Here is a 16,740-nt window from a genome sequence, read left to right on the forward strand (position 1 = left end):
GGGAAAATGCACGTGACCAATTCGCGGTTGGTTCTAGTTTTGAATCTTATTGGCAAGTTTTTCGGGACCGATCACATTGCGAAGTGAAGCAAAACCAAAGCAATCCGGAATTAACTTACACAATCGAGAGAGGACAGCTAAGAGCATCACAACTGGCAATGAAATTTGGTGATTTTATTACAAAGAACAGGTACGTGAGAAGTTTCAGAAGTGAGATGCGTGGAAAAAAGGTACTGTTCCGGTCATTTTCCAAAACCAAAAATTCAGCTCCAAAACAAAATTTTACTTTTCATCCTTTGGCAAAACTTCTCCGAGATACATACTGGTAAGGAAATCGCAGTGAGGAAGAGAACAGACAGCTCTGTACACGTGACTTGGTGTCACAAGCCTAGGACCGTAAGACGTAGTCTGGTCAGCGGCACAAGCCCATGACTGACGTAATAGATCTTCAGCAAATCTTTTGCAGGCCGTCAAAAGAAGGCTTTCAATAACCTGCACATTTACTCCATCGGTATAGACAGTCTTCAGCTTGACACCGATGTCGCTACACGTTTCACGGATCCAATTCTGTTCCAGAGTTGACGGAATGGTATACACAACTGGTTTCCCATCCTGAGGCTTAGTTGCCTTTTCTCTGGGTATGTCACCGACCACATCGATTTCCAGGTCTTCTGAGTTGTCGTCAGGTCGTGGTATGTCAGGAAGACATTTTTCTCTCAATTCCACTTCAGGGAAAAGGGTAGATGGTAGCGTGAGGCCATTGAAACACAGTTCCTCGCATTTATGACCTTCATCTACTTCAGAGGGCACCTCAGATTGAACACCAAGGCAGCTTCCGCACAGATTACAGGAAGAAACTTCCTCCACTGACACTTTGTCACACGGCGTGTAACCAAACCGACGGCACCAGACTAAGATATCTTTGATACTGAGCTTACATAAAGGCATCGAGCTTAATATACGGCGCCTTACAGCCGCTGCCCTCTGCCACTCACAGGCTCTTCTCTTACCAATATTCCAACCAAGAAACTGTTCCGAAGTGGCAGCACAATAATGGTGCTTCACAACGTTTCTTGCAGGATCAATCAAGGGGTGTTCTTTCAAAAGTTTCCTCAACTGTTCTTTAACTTCTTCCGTGAACTGGTTCTGTCCGGAAATTAGCTCTGGGCTGCCACACCTCGATGATGGCTGACTGTTAACGGGTGATGACACTGCGGAAGAAATTGCTGATGAACCCGCGGAGACTGATTCCAACTTCACTTTTTTCAGTTGAGGATATTGTGATGACATTCCTGATGTGTCCGAAAATTTTCTAACTGTCGGAAGCGTTTCATGTTGAAGCTGATTTCTGCTGATCTGAAGGTCTCTCGCGGTGTTTCTAAGTGCATCATCACCATGCTCTTGATGCGCATTTGAAGAAACAGTGAGAAGTTTTTCAGAAACACTTTCTACAGAAGCTGGTATATAATTATCTTTGATCGTCCTACGATCCAGCTCCAAGTCCACAACAGTTTCGGAGCCTAATGTCTGAAGTCCTGTATAGGTTCTGTCTAACTTAAGTTCGTGAAAGATGTCAACTCTCTTGTTCCTGGGGTCAACAAAATGTAGCTGAACACGGACTGTAAATTCTCCCCAACCTCTTCTGGTCAAATGAAAAGGAGGCTTGTTGACTTCCACTATGTCGTTCGGACGATAACTCGGGTGAAGAAAGAACCACACTTTCTTTACAAATCGATCAATGTGCGGATCTTCGGGTGGACCTCGAACATACACCATCCACTTGTGGGTCGATTTGTCGTTATCCTCCCGCCTGTCTAACGATATGTACTTTGATGTGTTCCCAACAATGATTCGCTTTTTGACATAAAATCGCGATCCAGCGCTAGCAACAATCATGGGCGTTGCATATGAAACGCTTGCTGTTGCAATTGGTGGGTTTTTTTGACTTGCACTACTCTCTAAACAGTTTTGAGTGATTCCATTGCGTGTTTCGGGGTTTGGTTTATCAGAATGATCTTCCTTCACGATCTGATTCAAGAGAGCAGGTTCTCCAGATGCAATTGTTCCATTTTGAGTAGTGCTACAATTCTCTTGTTTCGTGTGAAGTACAACGTCGACAATTTGATTCCTACTGCCAACAAGTTGATCATCAGTACTTGTTGTTGTCTCAAAGGCCTCTGATTTCTTAACTTCCAAAGTCTCCCTTACTTCTGACTTAACATTTCTCGTTGAACTGATCGTTTCTTTAGTGGGATTTCTGTTGTCTGGAATCCTTTGAAAGTCGACTCGTTTTGCAAGATGCCTACCAGACTTTCTTCGATCACATCCCTCATTCTTGAAATGAGAACGATTTCTAGATTGGTTTCCTCTGCTTTCGGATGAGCCGTAATACCTTGCCAGCACGCACGCTCTCAGCTTATCTAACATGGCTTTAGCATGACCGATTCTATCGTCAATCACTTCAATCTCTCTTTCCTTAAGATGTATTTCCAGAGCGAACTGCTGTCGAATTATTTTATCGATCTTTTGAATAGTTTGTTCCTTTGCATCTCGCTGTCTTGAGGTCAGAATTCTTCGCTCTCGTTCCCGTTGATTACTGCCGGCAGACTGATAATCTGGATCCTCCATTTCTTGTTTGCACGAACTATTTTCCATGTTGCTTTATAAAAACGCCATTAATTTCCCCAGAAAAACCATAAGTTACATCTCTGATTCGAAAAAACTGCTAGTCCATGTGTGTTTACGTTTTCCACGCGTGCTCTACGATTGAGAACGCTGCCAGAATTCGCGGGCGTATAATTGTTTTCTACCCAGTTCCATTAGTCCAAAGCTCGTCCTTTTCTGGGGGTCCCTGCTAGTTATACATTTTGCTTGAGATAACAGCAAACGCAAAATTAAGAGGAGAACACTTCATGAACAACCTAACTTATTTTTATGTCGCCTTTAAAGCGTATCATGAACAACATGAATTTTATCTTTCCGCCTTTCGAACTTCTTTCATAGCCACGCACCCACCCCTCCCATCTCACCAACAATCATTTGTTTACAAAGATGGTGGCTTCAGAAACGGAACATTATTAGCCGATCTCCAGGCTCGTTTTTTTCTTGAACATGTGTTGGGAAGATAAAAGCAACAATGCAAGCCCATCTGCTGGAAGGAATGAATTTATTGCAGTGAGCAGGTAAACTGAATAAAAGTCTAAAAGATGCGTCGAGTGCATTCATGGTACTACATTTTGTCTTCGACCGCTGGGTAGATTTCCGTGGATCATGTTAGAATATTTCAATTAAAGAATATTTATTTGGTCACGTCCACCTACAGAGATTATCGGAAAAGTGTTGTGTGGCGAATTGCATGTTTTCTTTCCCAATTTGAAAGGTGGTCTCCTCCATGGATGCTAGGAAGGGTGAAATTTTGAAGATTACAGAGCACGAATGGAAACTTGGTATCTGTATTGGAAGGGGAACATGTAGTGAGGTTTTTGAGGCTGCTGGGACCCTCTGCTATAAGAGTGGGCGTAAGAGAGCTGTTAAAGGAGCTGTCAAGGTTTTCAAGGAAGGATCACAATTTGAACAAGCTGCTCTCAACGAGATAAAGATTTTGCAGTATTTATGTCATGAAAGTGAATCCCTCGACGTACATTACTATGGTGAGTATTTTTTATATGCATTTGAAACTGTTTTCAATGCTGAGTAAACTGGAAAGTTAGATAAAAAAAGATGATTCAAGAAAGGTTTTGACAAAGGTGAAAAGTTTGGTTGTGACTCACTGTTGTATCAAAGTTGACCAACTTAATTCTAAGGGGGGTGGGGAGGCTGGCCATTGTACAAGTGTTACTGTGAGCTAATGGTTTGACTGAATGGTACTCAGACACTCTGCCAACATGTCAACTTGCCAAAAATCTACTCTCTGACACAATTAGTCAATTTGCATAGTCATCACCTCAGGTAAAATGCTGATTTACTTGTCACTTTGCCAATGTCACTTCAATCCTGACTTATATTCAGTGAGAGTTATTGGGCCAGTGATTTCTCTGAACAATCAGCAAATTTAAACCTAGTGCAGTTGACAGCAAGTTGATGTTGGGAAATTGACCAAAAATATCGAGAAGTTGACTAGTGGTATCAGCAAGTTGCTTTCAAGCATGTATAGCACTAACAATTAGGCCCCTCCATTATGGGAGAGGTCTTAAAATCATCACCTTGATTTTTTCGCTTATTTAATGGTACATATTTGTTTTCTTTTCAGTGCATTTATTGGATTACTTCCTTTATAGAGGTAATTTCTACTTGGTTTTTGAGCAGTTGGATTGTCATCTTCATCACATTTTGCTTAAGTACTCAGGCAAAGGTCTTCCTATCTCTATTGTGAGAAGATGTTCTAAGGATGTTGTCAAAGCCTTGAGCTTTTTAGCCATCAAAAGAGTTGTTCATGGTGACCTAAAGATGTCCAATATAATGTGGAATCCAAACAGAGGTATCTTTCAACTGGTGGATTTTGGACTCAGTTTCCTTGAAGGACATCTTCAAGTGAGTCTTGTGTTTGTTTCACAGACAGTGTTTTTCTGTACAAAGTTTTGAAAATGTTTTTGGGGTTGGGGAATCATCATAATTTGAAGGATGTAAGGATGGTTAAAATGGCTAGCAATATGTTTGATAAATCTGTGAAACCTTTAACCCCCATGAGTCACCATGTGTGAGACCTTGAAGAATGTCTTAACACTTCAAATGTCATGGTGAATATTGTTGGTCACTAGAGATTTTTGAAAATAAGGCTGACAAACAGCTATCTTAGCCCTTTAACTCCTATGAGTGACCAAGAAAAAATTTCTCTTTACAATTTCAATATAAGATCAAGCAGATAAGTAATAACAATATAGGAAATATCAACTAGGAGATTATTGGTAGATCCAATACTGAATTCTCCAAAATAAAACCATACAAATTGTAGGAAAGAGGATAAGGAGAATCACTACTGATTGAGATTTTGAGAGTCAAAGGTTTCAGTGCTTTTTAAATGTATTGAATTGCAGAGAACATGTTTTGGTACCATTATAGTGTCATGAAAAAATTCATCAAATATATGAAAAAATACAGATAATTATGCAACGTTAGTATCTGTTTTATATTCTTCAGCCTTCTCAGCCTCTTCAGAGCCCTGGTTACCAATCTCCTGAGGTGCAAATGTGGAACAGACTAGTTCCTCATGGTACAACTGAAAATAGTATGTCGGTGAGTAGTCCAGAGTACTTAAGAGCAGATCTCCAGAAATTAAACAGGGATATGGCAATATTAAAAAAGGTTACACCAACCCTCTTTTGGACCACCTCACAAATGACTTTCTTTGATATATTTTTGCAGAAATGTTTGTTTGCTTGTGACATGTGGAGCTTTTCTTATGTACTATGGTACATGTACACAGGACACCCAGCTCCCAGACATGAATTGCATGAACCAGTCTGTACCATGTGCTTGCAAGAAAAGGTAGCTACAAATATTTAGGATATGTGTTGGAATTACTGACTCCATTTGAAACAGCTGTAAATGTGGCTTACATTTAGCCAGTTAACCCTTTGACTCCTAAGAGTGACCAGGATCTAATTTCTCCTCATAACATCACCCCTGAATTATACATTTAGGTCCCATGAATAAAGGAAATGATTGACAACTGAAGAAGCTCTTGATTTTTATACAAATTCTCCATGTCAGCACCTTAGGAAGTTTATAGTGATAAGTATGGAGAAAATGTATATTGACTTAATTAGTTTTAAATTTTGTTTTTCCCTCAGGATTGTATGCATTTCCAGCAAATCCAGAAGGAATTACCTCAAGATGAAAGAGACATTACGCTTGAACAACATGACTTTTTCCTTGACTTTGTTATGAGGTACTGTAAGTATTTTTTATCTGTAACATTTTGCTTTTGAGTTATCAACTTTTTCATTTAGTTACTAACAGCTGTACATGTTATACCTTGGTTATCTCTGTCAGAGATGTTAAGCATTCTATATTTAGTACAACTGAGGAGCATAGCTGATATGAGAGATATGTGTAGTTTGACAGAATAATGCAAAGCACATGACCTGTAGAATAATGTTCCAATTGAAACCTAATAAAAACGTCCCAACAAAAAAGCTTTTAAAAACGTCCCAACCCTGTTCCATTCTTTCCACCCAAAAGAGCTGACATCCAACTGTGTACTACACTTGTCCTATACACTTGCCCATACAAAACCGAATCCCCACAGGGAGAACTGAGGAATTAAAAAATGAACCATACATTTTCTTAAACCTTAAGCCAAATGTTAAGGATCTTGTACTTGTGATTTTCCCCCTCAGCTGGTTTTGGAGTCCAGATTTCTTTCATTTCAAGGGAAAAGAAAGTTTAAGGCTTTCAGATAGATGCTACTCTCTGGTATGACTGGAAGGCAACTCATTTATGGCCTACCACAGTTTCTCTTGTGAAGAATCCAGGTTTCTTTACCCAGGGTACACAATAATGAACATTGTTGAGATCAGAAACACTTGATCCTTTGAAGCTGAGGGAGTTCTGATAAATCTGTGGTCAATTAAAAATTTTAGAATGAAACTATACTTAATTTTACTTTGACCTGCAGAATGATGAAGTGCAAACCAGAGCAGAGGATAACACCTTTTAATGCCATGCAGCATTCCTTTCTTAACGGTAAGCAAAAAAAAAACCTGTCAGAAGGTTCCATGAATGTTTTTTGGCCTTTGGTGGTTTGTCTGAACAATTGTGGCCCTTAAGAAATACCTGATTTCTTTTACTAGCATCGCCAAAGAGCAACTTAATGTACAGAATTATTTTTCTAAGTCACATCAATTGTACCTATATTTTAGCTCTATGGTTTGTTTGAATTAGAAACTGATTTAAAAAAATATCAGGTGAGTAAATGAAGTCTTGCTGGATTTTATACTCTCCATGTAACATTAGCATCAGATCTTAACAGAAAGTAGACCTGAGCTAAGTGTCAGGAAATACCAAGGACTGTTCTGTTCTTTTGACTTCTGTCCATAATGATTTTCTACCTGATTGCCTGGCAAACTTGGTTTTGAATTACCAAGTATCCACAAGGAGATGTGTGTCAGTTGCATCATGTGTACATGAAATGATACTCTCTTTGTTTCACTTCAGATCAGCAAAGAAATTTGATTAACTTTATTTTGAAAATCAGATTATTGTGCAGTTATTGCTGCATAAAGAGAGAGTTGGGTGCCATTCTCAGTTTGGATACTTTCATATATTTTTTCCACAAACAAAGTTATTTGTGATAGATATTAAATTTGAAAAATTCATTTAAAGGATAACTGGTTGTAAATGGAGTAATATTAATTTTATACCCACTAAGACTTAAAATTATATTATTTTGGTAATTTTATTGGTCTTCACACTTACAGAAGGTTCCACCTGGAATGTTCCATTGGGTTTGACAGAGTTGTTACTGCTTCCAACTAGAATCTTACAGCTAACCAACATTCTTTTAGAAGACCTCTCCACTGATTTACAATTTGGTAAACATAATTTTTATTTTGTTATTTGAATTAAAATATTTAAAAAACTGTAACAATTCTAATGTTTTTATGTCAGAAAATATTTTTTCAATCTTCAGCATGAAAATGGAATGGCTGGTTACAGTGAATGAAGTGTATCATCATGTATTTTTTGTGGTTCAGTGTTGTCTTGGATTTTGAATTAATTTCAAACCAATTTGATTTTTATTTTCTTTGTGTTAGACTCTAATAATGAAAAAAAGGAAAAAAAAAAAGATATCAAACTCGAGTGAAGATCTTTCAACCAGAATGAATTTAACCATATACAATTCATACACTGCTCAAGCTTGTGTTTTAGTGTGATTCTGGGTCTGTATCAGTCACTTGAATACCCAGTTCAGCTCATAATATTTTGGTGTTGGGAGTGGAAGCGGAATCATTTGGCCTTCAAGATTCATGGTTCATTGTTTTTTTTTTTAGCTCAGTGATTCATGGTTCATTAAAAATTTCAATTTGATTTGTATATTTAATTTTAAACTTATATTTAAAATTATTTTTTTGCAGACGGATTGATGGATGTGAAGGAGGAGTGCGCAAAGTTTGGTGCTGTGAAGGGATTCAAGTTTACTGGTGATTCAAATACAGGATATAAGGTAACAGGGCGAGGGAGAGTGAAATTGCAATGAGGCTTTAACTTTCATGAGCCGAAGGGCGACCACGAAGCGATAAACAATTCAAGTTACTCGTGCAATGGTTAGCAGGCAAGGTTGTAGGTGATAGATGGCTGCCCGTAGATTAGTGGCGTTAGAAGGTACTTTACGACTCAACTTCGGCTGTACCCTAGGGCAAAATACAGCATTTTGAGGGTCATCGACTCTAAGTTTTCCTCTGTTACTTGTCTAACAGCGTCTTAGATGGAGAGCGCACGCATTGCAATTTAAGTCAAACGTGTGTAAAGAATTTATTATGACCAATCAGATTAAAGGAAAGCGAGAACTCCTTTAGGACTGCATGAATTGCCGGAAAACGCCAGTAGCAAGCGGTTTTAGTTTAGTATCTATTTAGTTGATAGTATATCGAGTTTTTTTGGACCAACTTGGAGATACAGATTCAGTTATGGAGCATTGCCTTCCGTAATAATCATAAACGACATTCAGTTGAAAATTTCCTCAAACGCGGATCTTTTAGCCTTTAAAATGCCTCACAGTCTGCTTTCTTGCTCTGTAGGTGTTTGTCGAGTTCTCTAATGCTGACGACTGCTCGCGGGCCCACAGTGCGCTCACAGGACGGGACTTTAATGGCAGGACAGTCATTACCAGCTTTTATCCCATAGATTATTATCATATTGATTACTTTTGGTGCTGATATTTTTCTGCAAGATACAAAAAAAAATATGAAGTTATCTTCTATGCTCCTGTTTGTGAATTAAGGAAAATAGAATCTTCATCTGATTTCTAAAAATTTTTAATTCAGAAGTGAACCAAAGTTAAACCACATTTCTGGTTTGGAAAAACATTCCTCTTAAAATGTTTTCTCCTCCGAAGAGTATATAAAGGTACTAGTGGACCTGAGAATGGCTCTAGGCTTACCTTCCATGGGTTAGCAGCCTTTCTAAGAGGAGAATTAATTGTGTCGGCAAACTTTGAAGATCATGTATTGTTTACTGTCATGATATCCTAATCCAACCCTTCTCCCATGGCTGTTTTAAATTGTATTTTCTTCTCCCTTGGCTTGCTTAAAACTCTGTTGGAAAAACCCCATGTCAATTAATCCCATTCCCAGGCACTGCTAGGGATCTTTCACCGAATTTTATCTTGTTGGGGTACTCCTTAAGGGTCTTGTATTTTCCCTACTTACCTTTTACTGTCATTGGCAATTTCTTTGAGGTTTAATGATTTTTATGGTATTGTTTGAATAATTGTAATTAACTTATTAGAGTTTTGTTTGGGTAACTCTAAGCTCTCGTATATCTATCTTTTGGTGGGTTTGCAACGTAGTTTCTTTAGCACTTAAAGGATTCCCCCGTCGATGTGAAGGTTAACTTCCAACCCCAGTTTTACAGACTCTAATGCAGCCTTGGTTACTGTGTTTCATATGCTTTCCTTTACCATTATGGGTACTGCGGTACAAATCTAGACGGTAATTGCGAGTAATTGATCTAGTTCACCCAGCGATTGTTTCCTTGATAGCCTTAATATGCATTTACGATAGAACTGTACCCAATTCCAAAGTTGCCAAGATATGACAGTAAGCTATTCTAACTACACTCGAATTGTTTGTAAACCTTGCGCGTGAACGCTGCAGCCGTGGTGTTCATAGCACAGAAACTATACGATCCTAAAAGGTACGTGGGACTGAAGAGAGCCTAGCGCATAACAAAGCAAATGCTAGTGTGTTCTTCGTTTTAATAACTAAAGGGTTTTGTTTAATTATCTTAACAAACGTGGCCAGGTTCATTGACAGCTCGAGATTGTGTAGGGAATAGATAACTCTTAACGTAGCAACTAAGGAATTGGATGCAGTTTCTGACGCAAATACATTCTTGAAGAGTTCAAAACAGAAAAAAAAGAGGGTTCAGGCTAACTGGATCAATTTGTCGGCCTTTTCGTCCTACGGATTGCCCTTCCCTGCCAGTATTGTATGCTTTCATGTATTTAGATTATAAAAAATTCGCGTGAATTAAATACCTTGCTCAATTAAATAGTTATTTTTCCTGAGAGGTGTTAACAGCTGAAGGGGTCTATGCTGGAAAAGAGAAATACTGGAAGTAGTCTCACATTAATAGCATTTGTTGTGAAATTCTTGGCTTTTCTTATAGAGCAGGTAACGATTGCAGCACAAGCGGACTTTGGTGAATACTCAGCGAGTGGTCATTTGTTTTTGTGGCCGTTTAAAGACTTTTTTAATTAGGTGTTAATTGTTAAATAGTTCGCTCTACCACCCGGAGTGAAATAACCCTTTGTACTCCAGGAACCTTTAAAGGTGTTAATGTAAGCTGGATTTCATTTTGATTCCTTTCCGTCTAATGTTTACGGCAAACAACTTTTTTTAACTCCTACAGAATGCAATGTTGTTGTTGGTTTTTTTTATTTCGCATTTGTGAAACTAGTTCATGAGTTAACAACTGAAGTTTCAAAGTATGACTTCAAATTCTTTCGTATTCAATAGACGCATGCTAGAAACTTGTGCTCTTTTAGGGAGATTTAGCTTTGCAACAATTTTGTCCGTTTTGATAAAACAATCTGAAAATTGCATATCATTCGTGTGACCGATGTCGATTATGTGATATCTTTCCTTTTAAATTCAGTTGGGAAACGAAAGTTCAAGCCAAGTTGCTGTATTACTGCCAGCTGTGAGTCAGAGCAACATTCGCACGACCTTAAGATAATGCCTGTACATTTTAATAACCAAACATGACTTGATTGATGATTTCAAAGTTCGCAAAGGAGTGTGAATGACTAGTCTGTCAGCTGTCGGGGTAATTAAGGGGGACAATGTTTACTTGGAAAAGAAAAGAAACTTCGCTATTTTGCGCTGAGGCGCGCCTCACATATTGTCCTCTAAGTTTGTTAAGGACGTCTTTGACAGTCGTTTGACCACAGGAGCAATTCTGACACGATCAGTCTGATCAGATTTCACGATATCTTTGCTTTATTTTCGATGAAGTTTTCAGTTGTTATTGGAACTATCGGTAGCGCAGAGTGCCACTTTCAATGTCGTTTCGTTCCATAGTCATCAGAACTAAGGACTCATTAATAACTCACTCATCCCTGACAGAACTACCCAAAAAAATTGCGCAAAACCAAGCATGCTAAACTGGTGACGACTGCGCGATATTGAGTACTATCCAAGAAGAAAACTCTTGGAGAATAAAAGAGACGCATGAATGCTTAGTGTGGACTATATCATAAACTCTGATTAACGTGCTGTCTACAAGATATTGACTATGTACCCCTTTAAAAAGACGTTTAAAATCATTTTGCTTGGTATTGACATTTACAGTGTGCGTTTCATACCAAGCTAACCTTTCTTGCTAAATATTTCATCAATGCCTAATTCCCTATCAGGATCATCCCCTTCCAGTTCTTGTAAAGGTTTTCTAGGCCTTCGTATGTACCTGGCCTTTTTAGCCTCTTGTAGAAGATCTGTTAACGGCGGTAGCAGGTAAACAGTCCGAGGTAACCCATCGGGGGGAACATGAAGGTACTGTGTATAATCAGGCTCATCGTCATCTTCACCGTCGTTCACCTTATTCATAGTCGGTTGAGAAAGTCTAGTTTGAATCCTGTCTTTGACTGCAACGAGGTTAACATTTACGAGCGAAGAATCGAGTTTAGACGAGCCTTGAGGCGAAACGGGACGCAGTCGTTCTGTGTCACCGTTTGTATTTGTGATAGAGACGTTTACCGTTACTCCATCGGTGGAGTTTGCGAGGTTTTGTGCCGCGGGCGACACATCGAGGTTAAGTTTTCTACTGCGCGAATGTTTTCTTCTTTTTTCTCTTGGCTTAGAAAAAACTCGTGGTGATGTGAATGATTCGTCGATTTCGTTCTCATCCACTCGTGAAAAATCAGTCCGAGAAGTAAGCTGTGGAGTGGCTGTACTCATTGAAGGTAGCGTCGGTAACGACAAACTTTTACGTCGCGAATCCTGCGCATCATCATTGTTCAAAGCTGCGCCGATAGAGTTTCCAACCTTCCTTGAGTCGACGTCGAGATTGTTTCTTGTAGACGCTGCTCTTTTAGACTTTTTTCTTCTTGTATTGTTATCGCTGTCAACTTTACCCGGTATTGGCCGCTCGCTTATTGTATCTCTCATTTCTAATTTACCTGAGGTTTGCGTGATCTCCCTCAACTCATGTTTCAGGCGTCGCATCTCGTAGTCAAGCGATTGCAGTTGTGTGGACTGCTGTTCCTCCAAGCTACCTTTACGGATTTGCAAGCGGTTTCCTGCTCTCTTGTTTAAGTGACGAGCTTTGCTGGCGTTATGATCAAGTTGTTGGGCAGAAAACAGTATATTGTTGCCACGACGAGGAGTTCTTTCTCCCATGACGAATTAACGCCGAATGTACTTATGTCGACCCCGTGATTTTTATAATAACTATCCGTGAGACAAAGCCATGGTATTTTGACAACTCAACGAAAATCTCTGTCGTGTCGAGGGTAGTCGTTTGCATAACAATTCCCTCAGTCGATACAATTTGGTCCCGTCTGTGTGGGAAGTATTTAAGATATCTCAGTTATTAGCATAAGGTACTTAAACGTCATACCCATATACATTGAACAATGCCAAGCGTTTTGTTTTCTTTAGTGTCCCACTGGGAAGCCACTGATAGCCAAAGGGCAAATTTCTTTTGTGACAGGGTCATTCTTGAAAATCAAGCAACCGTTTTGTTGTTTTGAGGTTGATTGGCAAACCAGATTTTACAAACAAACAAATTAGATTCACATCACAATATTAATCTCACACACGAAAGATAACAATACAAATTAATGTTTAGGAAAGTTCACATGGTTCAGTCATCGTAATCATCCGATTCTTTGCACTTAGATCAGTTTTTCGTCGCTCAAGAGTTGGTTACTTCTTTCTTCGTGACCTAGGTAAGGTCTGGCGAGCACACTTTTACGTCATCAAATTGGTGGGTTTGAGGATTTAAAGAGGAATTGGTGATAGATTAAAGTGGGTTTTGACAGCTTTTATTGTTGTTTCAGCTGAAATAAGTGAATTAAAGCCAAAAGGCTGTGAGGATTTTAATACAATTTATTAGGATAAGAAATTGTACGCCGTCTTTCAAACATCAAGGATTCCCAGTCTTTTTTTCAATAAATTATTCCTTTTACGTTTTTTTCATGAGTATTGGAAACTGGCCACGGCATTTTGGTGTTACATTACGCATTTCCGTCGAAAGCACAACATTTTCAAAGCCTTCCAGGGTTCTAAAAACACTGCAGGGTGTACCGGTATTAGTTTGACACAGTAGTTTCCAAGTTATCTATTCCCCGCAGAGGTCCGCAAAAATCGTCCATTTAGAGTTCCGTGATTCAGAGCCGTGGAATGGATCGGCCTCTTAGAGCAAATATTTATTCCAAACAATCGTTATTTGGTTTCTTTTTTGCATCGGAGTGTTGTGATACCGCAAAAATCCCACAAGGGGGCACGTAAACATTCTTGTCGACATTGATTCGATTTATATCGTCAAAAGGAGTGAGGTCATTCAACTGAATGTTGATTAGCAGATTACTATAAAAACAGTAACGATCAAAGTATCTCGTGTTTGCACCAGACAAAGGCAGCAAACTGTGAGGATGAAACCTGTTGTACAGAGCGCTTTTCAATTGAATGTCATAAAACCAAAATCAAAACAACCACAACAGCCAATCATAGCGAGGAATATATCTCAAGGAGCCAATGAGAACTTGAAGTAAAAACAAGCAAACTGCCTGAGGCGCGGGAAAACGCGAGTGACCAAGTCGTGATTGGTCTTAGTTTGGCATCTGATTGGTTGAGAAAGTGGCGCCAGTCACATAATAAAGTGAAGCAAAGAAAAAGCAATCCTGGATTAATTTCGATACTCAATTGAAAATGTCTTTTTCGCAAATAACACAGGTCACGGTCTTTCCACCCCAGGGAATAGTTAAGCCTACATTTTTCGAGTTAGTCATCCGTTTGAATTTTCCCATCATGCCAGAGCTACCTTAGGGGGCCGGTTCGCTATTTGTGCTCTGGTTTTCCTGTGGTTAATTGCGCTCGGTTTTTTGTAGCACGTTCCATCCGTTTTTACACGCAATCGGTTGTTAAAGAACGCAGTGGGTGTGGGCCAGACATCTAACATTGAATTGGGTTTTAGTGTTTTATCGGTTTCTCGATTTTAACTTATTGATAGGGCTCCTTTTTTGCTCCACTGCCTGTTGACAAAGTACTCAATAGTCGAGTCTTAAGATACAAAATATTTCACCTCAACCCCTGGGAGCAGGAAAAAAATTAGCTGTTTAGTGTAAATCAGTTCTGTTTCGCGAATGTTTGATTCCTGGTAATCGCAAATCCATCTCCCCGCCGTTGATTAGTAAATAGTCTCGGTACTGACTTATCTTTCAGTAGTAAGGACTTTTGAAAATGCTCATTCTATTTGCTCCGCTCTTTTCTTAAGCTTTCACAGTGACCCTAGTAAGCTTATAGGCTAGTGTTGGATACACGGATATTAATCCACACATCCCTGCATGGGACAGACCAAATAAACTAGGAAATACAAGAGAGATCAAAGCAGCTTTAATTATATTTTATTTCCACAACTGAATCAAGCGTCTGATGGCCAAGAAGACAACGCGTTAGATTTTCAAGGCAGATGACATTTCACATGCGCATGCTCAACTATGTCTCATGTATTCAAATGGTGCTTGCTTACTGGGTCTGAGTAAGAGATTAAAATCTCTTGTTCTAAGTCGGGTGTTTCATTGTGCATAATCAACTGAATGCGGCAACAGTAGCTTGTCGAAAGCCTCAGGTGGGTTGCTTAATATCATGCTGTTAGTTTCTTTGATATAGCGTTAGAAAATTAAAGTTACTAAAAATCATCATAATTGCTACGTACTCAATAGCTAAATACAGTCTAAAGACCTCAATAAATTTGATTATAGTGCTGATGATAATCGATAATTGTGTTTCGGAGTTACATATGGCATAATCAGAACAAACATAGGATTTATCTTTTCCGTGTGGATTATCAGTCAAAAGCTGGTATTAAAATACCGCAGCGTCAAAATTTTAGTCAAGATATCTGAAAAGCAATTTAGACTTATCGCAATCCTTTCATTAGGAACGTTTTATAAAGGCTCGACTTCGTTTACCCCTGCCATGAGGCGGTAGGGCATCCAACTTTGTTCCCAGGATGTTTCCTAACTCTAAAAGAAAGGCCCAGAGAACGAGATTGACGAGCATCAGAAATGGAAGGGGCATATCAAATAGTGGCCTCATAATCACCGAATCGTCCGTGGCTACGTTTTGATGAAAAATAAAACACAACTTGATATGTTTTTGATGCTTAGTCAACGAACCTTACAAGAGAGATTACATTTAAAGATTTCTACAACGTAACATGAAATTAATCTTGCAACGCATCTACCGAAATTGTAGCCACCTAGATAATGGAAAAAAATTTGGGGTAAAACTGAAATTATATAGGTTCAAAGTCTTTTTAAAACCAGCCGATCAAATAACGGATACAGGAGAACGAAATCTTCTTTGAGCCGTCATGATATCAATTTTAAACCACTGGTACTTTCCTACTTAAGCATGTTCGTTGATTGTGATAGTACTAATTGGAAGAATTGTATGCTACACAAGTTCAGTTACCGCTGGTTCGTCGGCTAATTTAGAAAAATAAATGCAGACAAAAGCCACTTCGGTTTGAATCATCGCGTGCTATGAAAAGAGCCTTTCAAATAGTCTCCTGTCGGGTGGCTCCGTTTTAAGAGGGCCCCAATTGGGGTTAAACGCAAGCTGTAAAACGGCCAAAAACTCTAGCCGTTAGGCGTAAAAATTTTTCATCGACACCCTCTTTCAAAAACCCAGCCACTCCTACGAGGGACTAGAAGGGAATTTCTCCTTACAATGTCAATACATTCTCAAAGAGAAAGGTTAAGAGATGAAACAAAAATATCAAGTAGGGGATACTGTTTGATTAAACACCAAATTTTCGGAGCTGTCTGACAGACAGTGCAGAGAATTTGTATTTGGATCTTGAGAGTGAACGTGAAAAGACAAGAGTCCAGTACTAGGTATTGACTGGTTTACACTTGTTCCATTTCCACTGCCGTCTCTATTTCCCGCCTTCCTTTTATGCAAGACTTCCTGAGGATTGCGAGGAGTGCGATCATCAAACCAAGAGCGACAAGTGGGCCGAGTATTGACATGATAACTTCCGTGTAGGTCAGACACACTACTGAGAAGAGAGAAAAAGAAAAGCAGCTTAGCTCTAGGAAATTCTATTCTGCATAAATCAATGGGCCATTTTATAGTTGTGTACTGAGTTGCCAAGCCTTTGATTTGGAGTGAGGCTAAAGGTTACCCTGCTGTGATAGAGACCAGTATCTAGTTTGCATGATTACGAAGTAGTTTACATTTGAAAAGCAGCAAGGTTTGTATCAAAACAAGGTCAACTTAGCCTCATTCCTGTTCAAAGGCTAGGCAACCAAGCATACAACTGTAAAATGGACTATTTTCAATTGGGTGT

The 16,740-nt window shown here is 39.1% G+C and overlaps 4 protein-coding genes and 1 long non-coding RNA gene across 8 annotated transcripts in view; 1 reads left to right on the forward strand and 4 right to left on the reverse strand.

Moving 5' to 3' along the window:
* Nucleotides 1-152: 152 nt before the first annotated feature.
* LOC113684428 (uncharacterized) lies at nucleotides 153-2,757 on the reverse strand. Its single transcript, XM_027201805.2, has one exon. It carries the CDS (start codon nucleotides 2,653-2,655, stop codon nucleotides 283-285), a length of 2,373 nt encoding a protein of 790 aa, XP_027057606.2. The 5' UTR covers nucleotides 2,656-2,757; the 3' UTR covers nucleotides 153-282.
* A 76-nt stretch (nucleotides 2,758-2,833) lies between these two features.
* Nucleotides 2,834-9,469, forward strand: LOC113684389 (serine/threonine-protein kinase Kist). 4 transcript variants are annotated; one of them, XM_089204544.1, is made up of 10 exons: nucleotides 2,834-3,182; nucleotides 3,380-3,650; nucleotides 4,250-4,530; nucleotides 5,137-5,232; nucleotides 5,362-5,484; nucleotides 5,790-5,887; nucleotides 6,617-6,684; nucleotides 7,422-7,532; nucleotides 8,076-8,164; nucleotides 8,739-9,469. In XM_089204544.1, the coding sequence occupies exons 2-10, from the start codon at nucleotides 3,392-3,394 to the stop codon at nucleotides 8,874-8,876; spliced, it is 1,263 nt and encodes a 420-aa protein (XP_089060670.1). In that variant the 5' UTR covers nucleotides 2,834-3,182; nucleotides 3,380-3,391; the 3' UTR covers nucleotides 8,877-9,469. The 4 variants fall into 4 exon arrangements, with proteins under 4 accessions (XP_089060670.1, XP_027057553.2, XP_027057555.2 ...); XM_027201753.2 differs by having other exon boundaries at nucleotides 3,028-3,182; nucleotides 7,419-7,532; XM_027201752.2 differs by having other exon boundaries at nucleotides 2,845-3,650; nucleotides 7,419-7,532.
* Nucleotides 7,810-10,375, reverse strand: LOC149047282 (uncharacterized). Its single transcript, XR_016186052.1, has 2 exons — nucleotides 10,199-10,375; nucleotides 7,810-8,883 (listed from the first exon to the last, which is right to left on the reverse strand). It is a non-coding gene; the product is annotated as an uncharacterized LOC149047282 (long non-coding RNA).
* Nucleotides 10,376-11,144: 769 nt separating this feature from the next.
* On the reverse strand, nucleotides 11,145-12,795 carry LOC113684390 (uncharacterized). Its single transcript, XM_027201755.2, has one exon. It carries the CDS (start codon nucleotides 12,558-12,560, stop codon nucleotides 11,532-11,534), a length of 1,029 nt encoding a protein of 342 aa, XP_027057556.2. The 5' UTR covers nucleotides 12,561-12,795; the 3' UTR covers nucleotides 11,145-11,531.
* Nucleotides 12,796-14,773: 1,978 nt separating this feature from the next.
* The window catches only part of LOC113684386 (uncharacterized), an 18,592-nt gene continuing 16,625 nt past the window's right edge, over nucleotides 14,774-16,740 (reverse strand). The window contains exon 16 of the mRNA XM_089204238.1: nucleotides 14,774-16,449. Coding sequence (XP_089060364.1) covers nucleotides 16,298-16,449 — 152 coding nt within the window. The 3' untranslated portion in view covers nucleotides 14,774-16,297. The remainder of the gene's footprint in view (nucleotides 16,450-16,740) is intronic.

The sequence above is a fragment of the Pocillopora damicornis genome, chromosome 4 (genome assembly GCF_964200805.1).
Source record: "Pocillopora damicornis chromosome 4, jaPocDami1.2, whole genome shotgun sequence".
NCBI classification, from domain to species: domain Eukaryota; kingdom Metazoa; phylum Cnidaria; class Anthozoa; order Scleractinia; family Pocilloporidae; genus Pocillopora; species Pocillopora damicornis.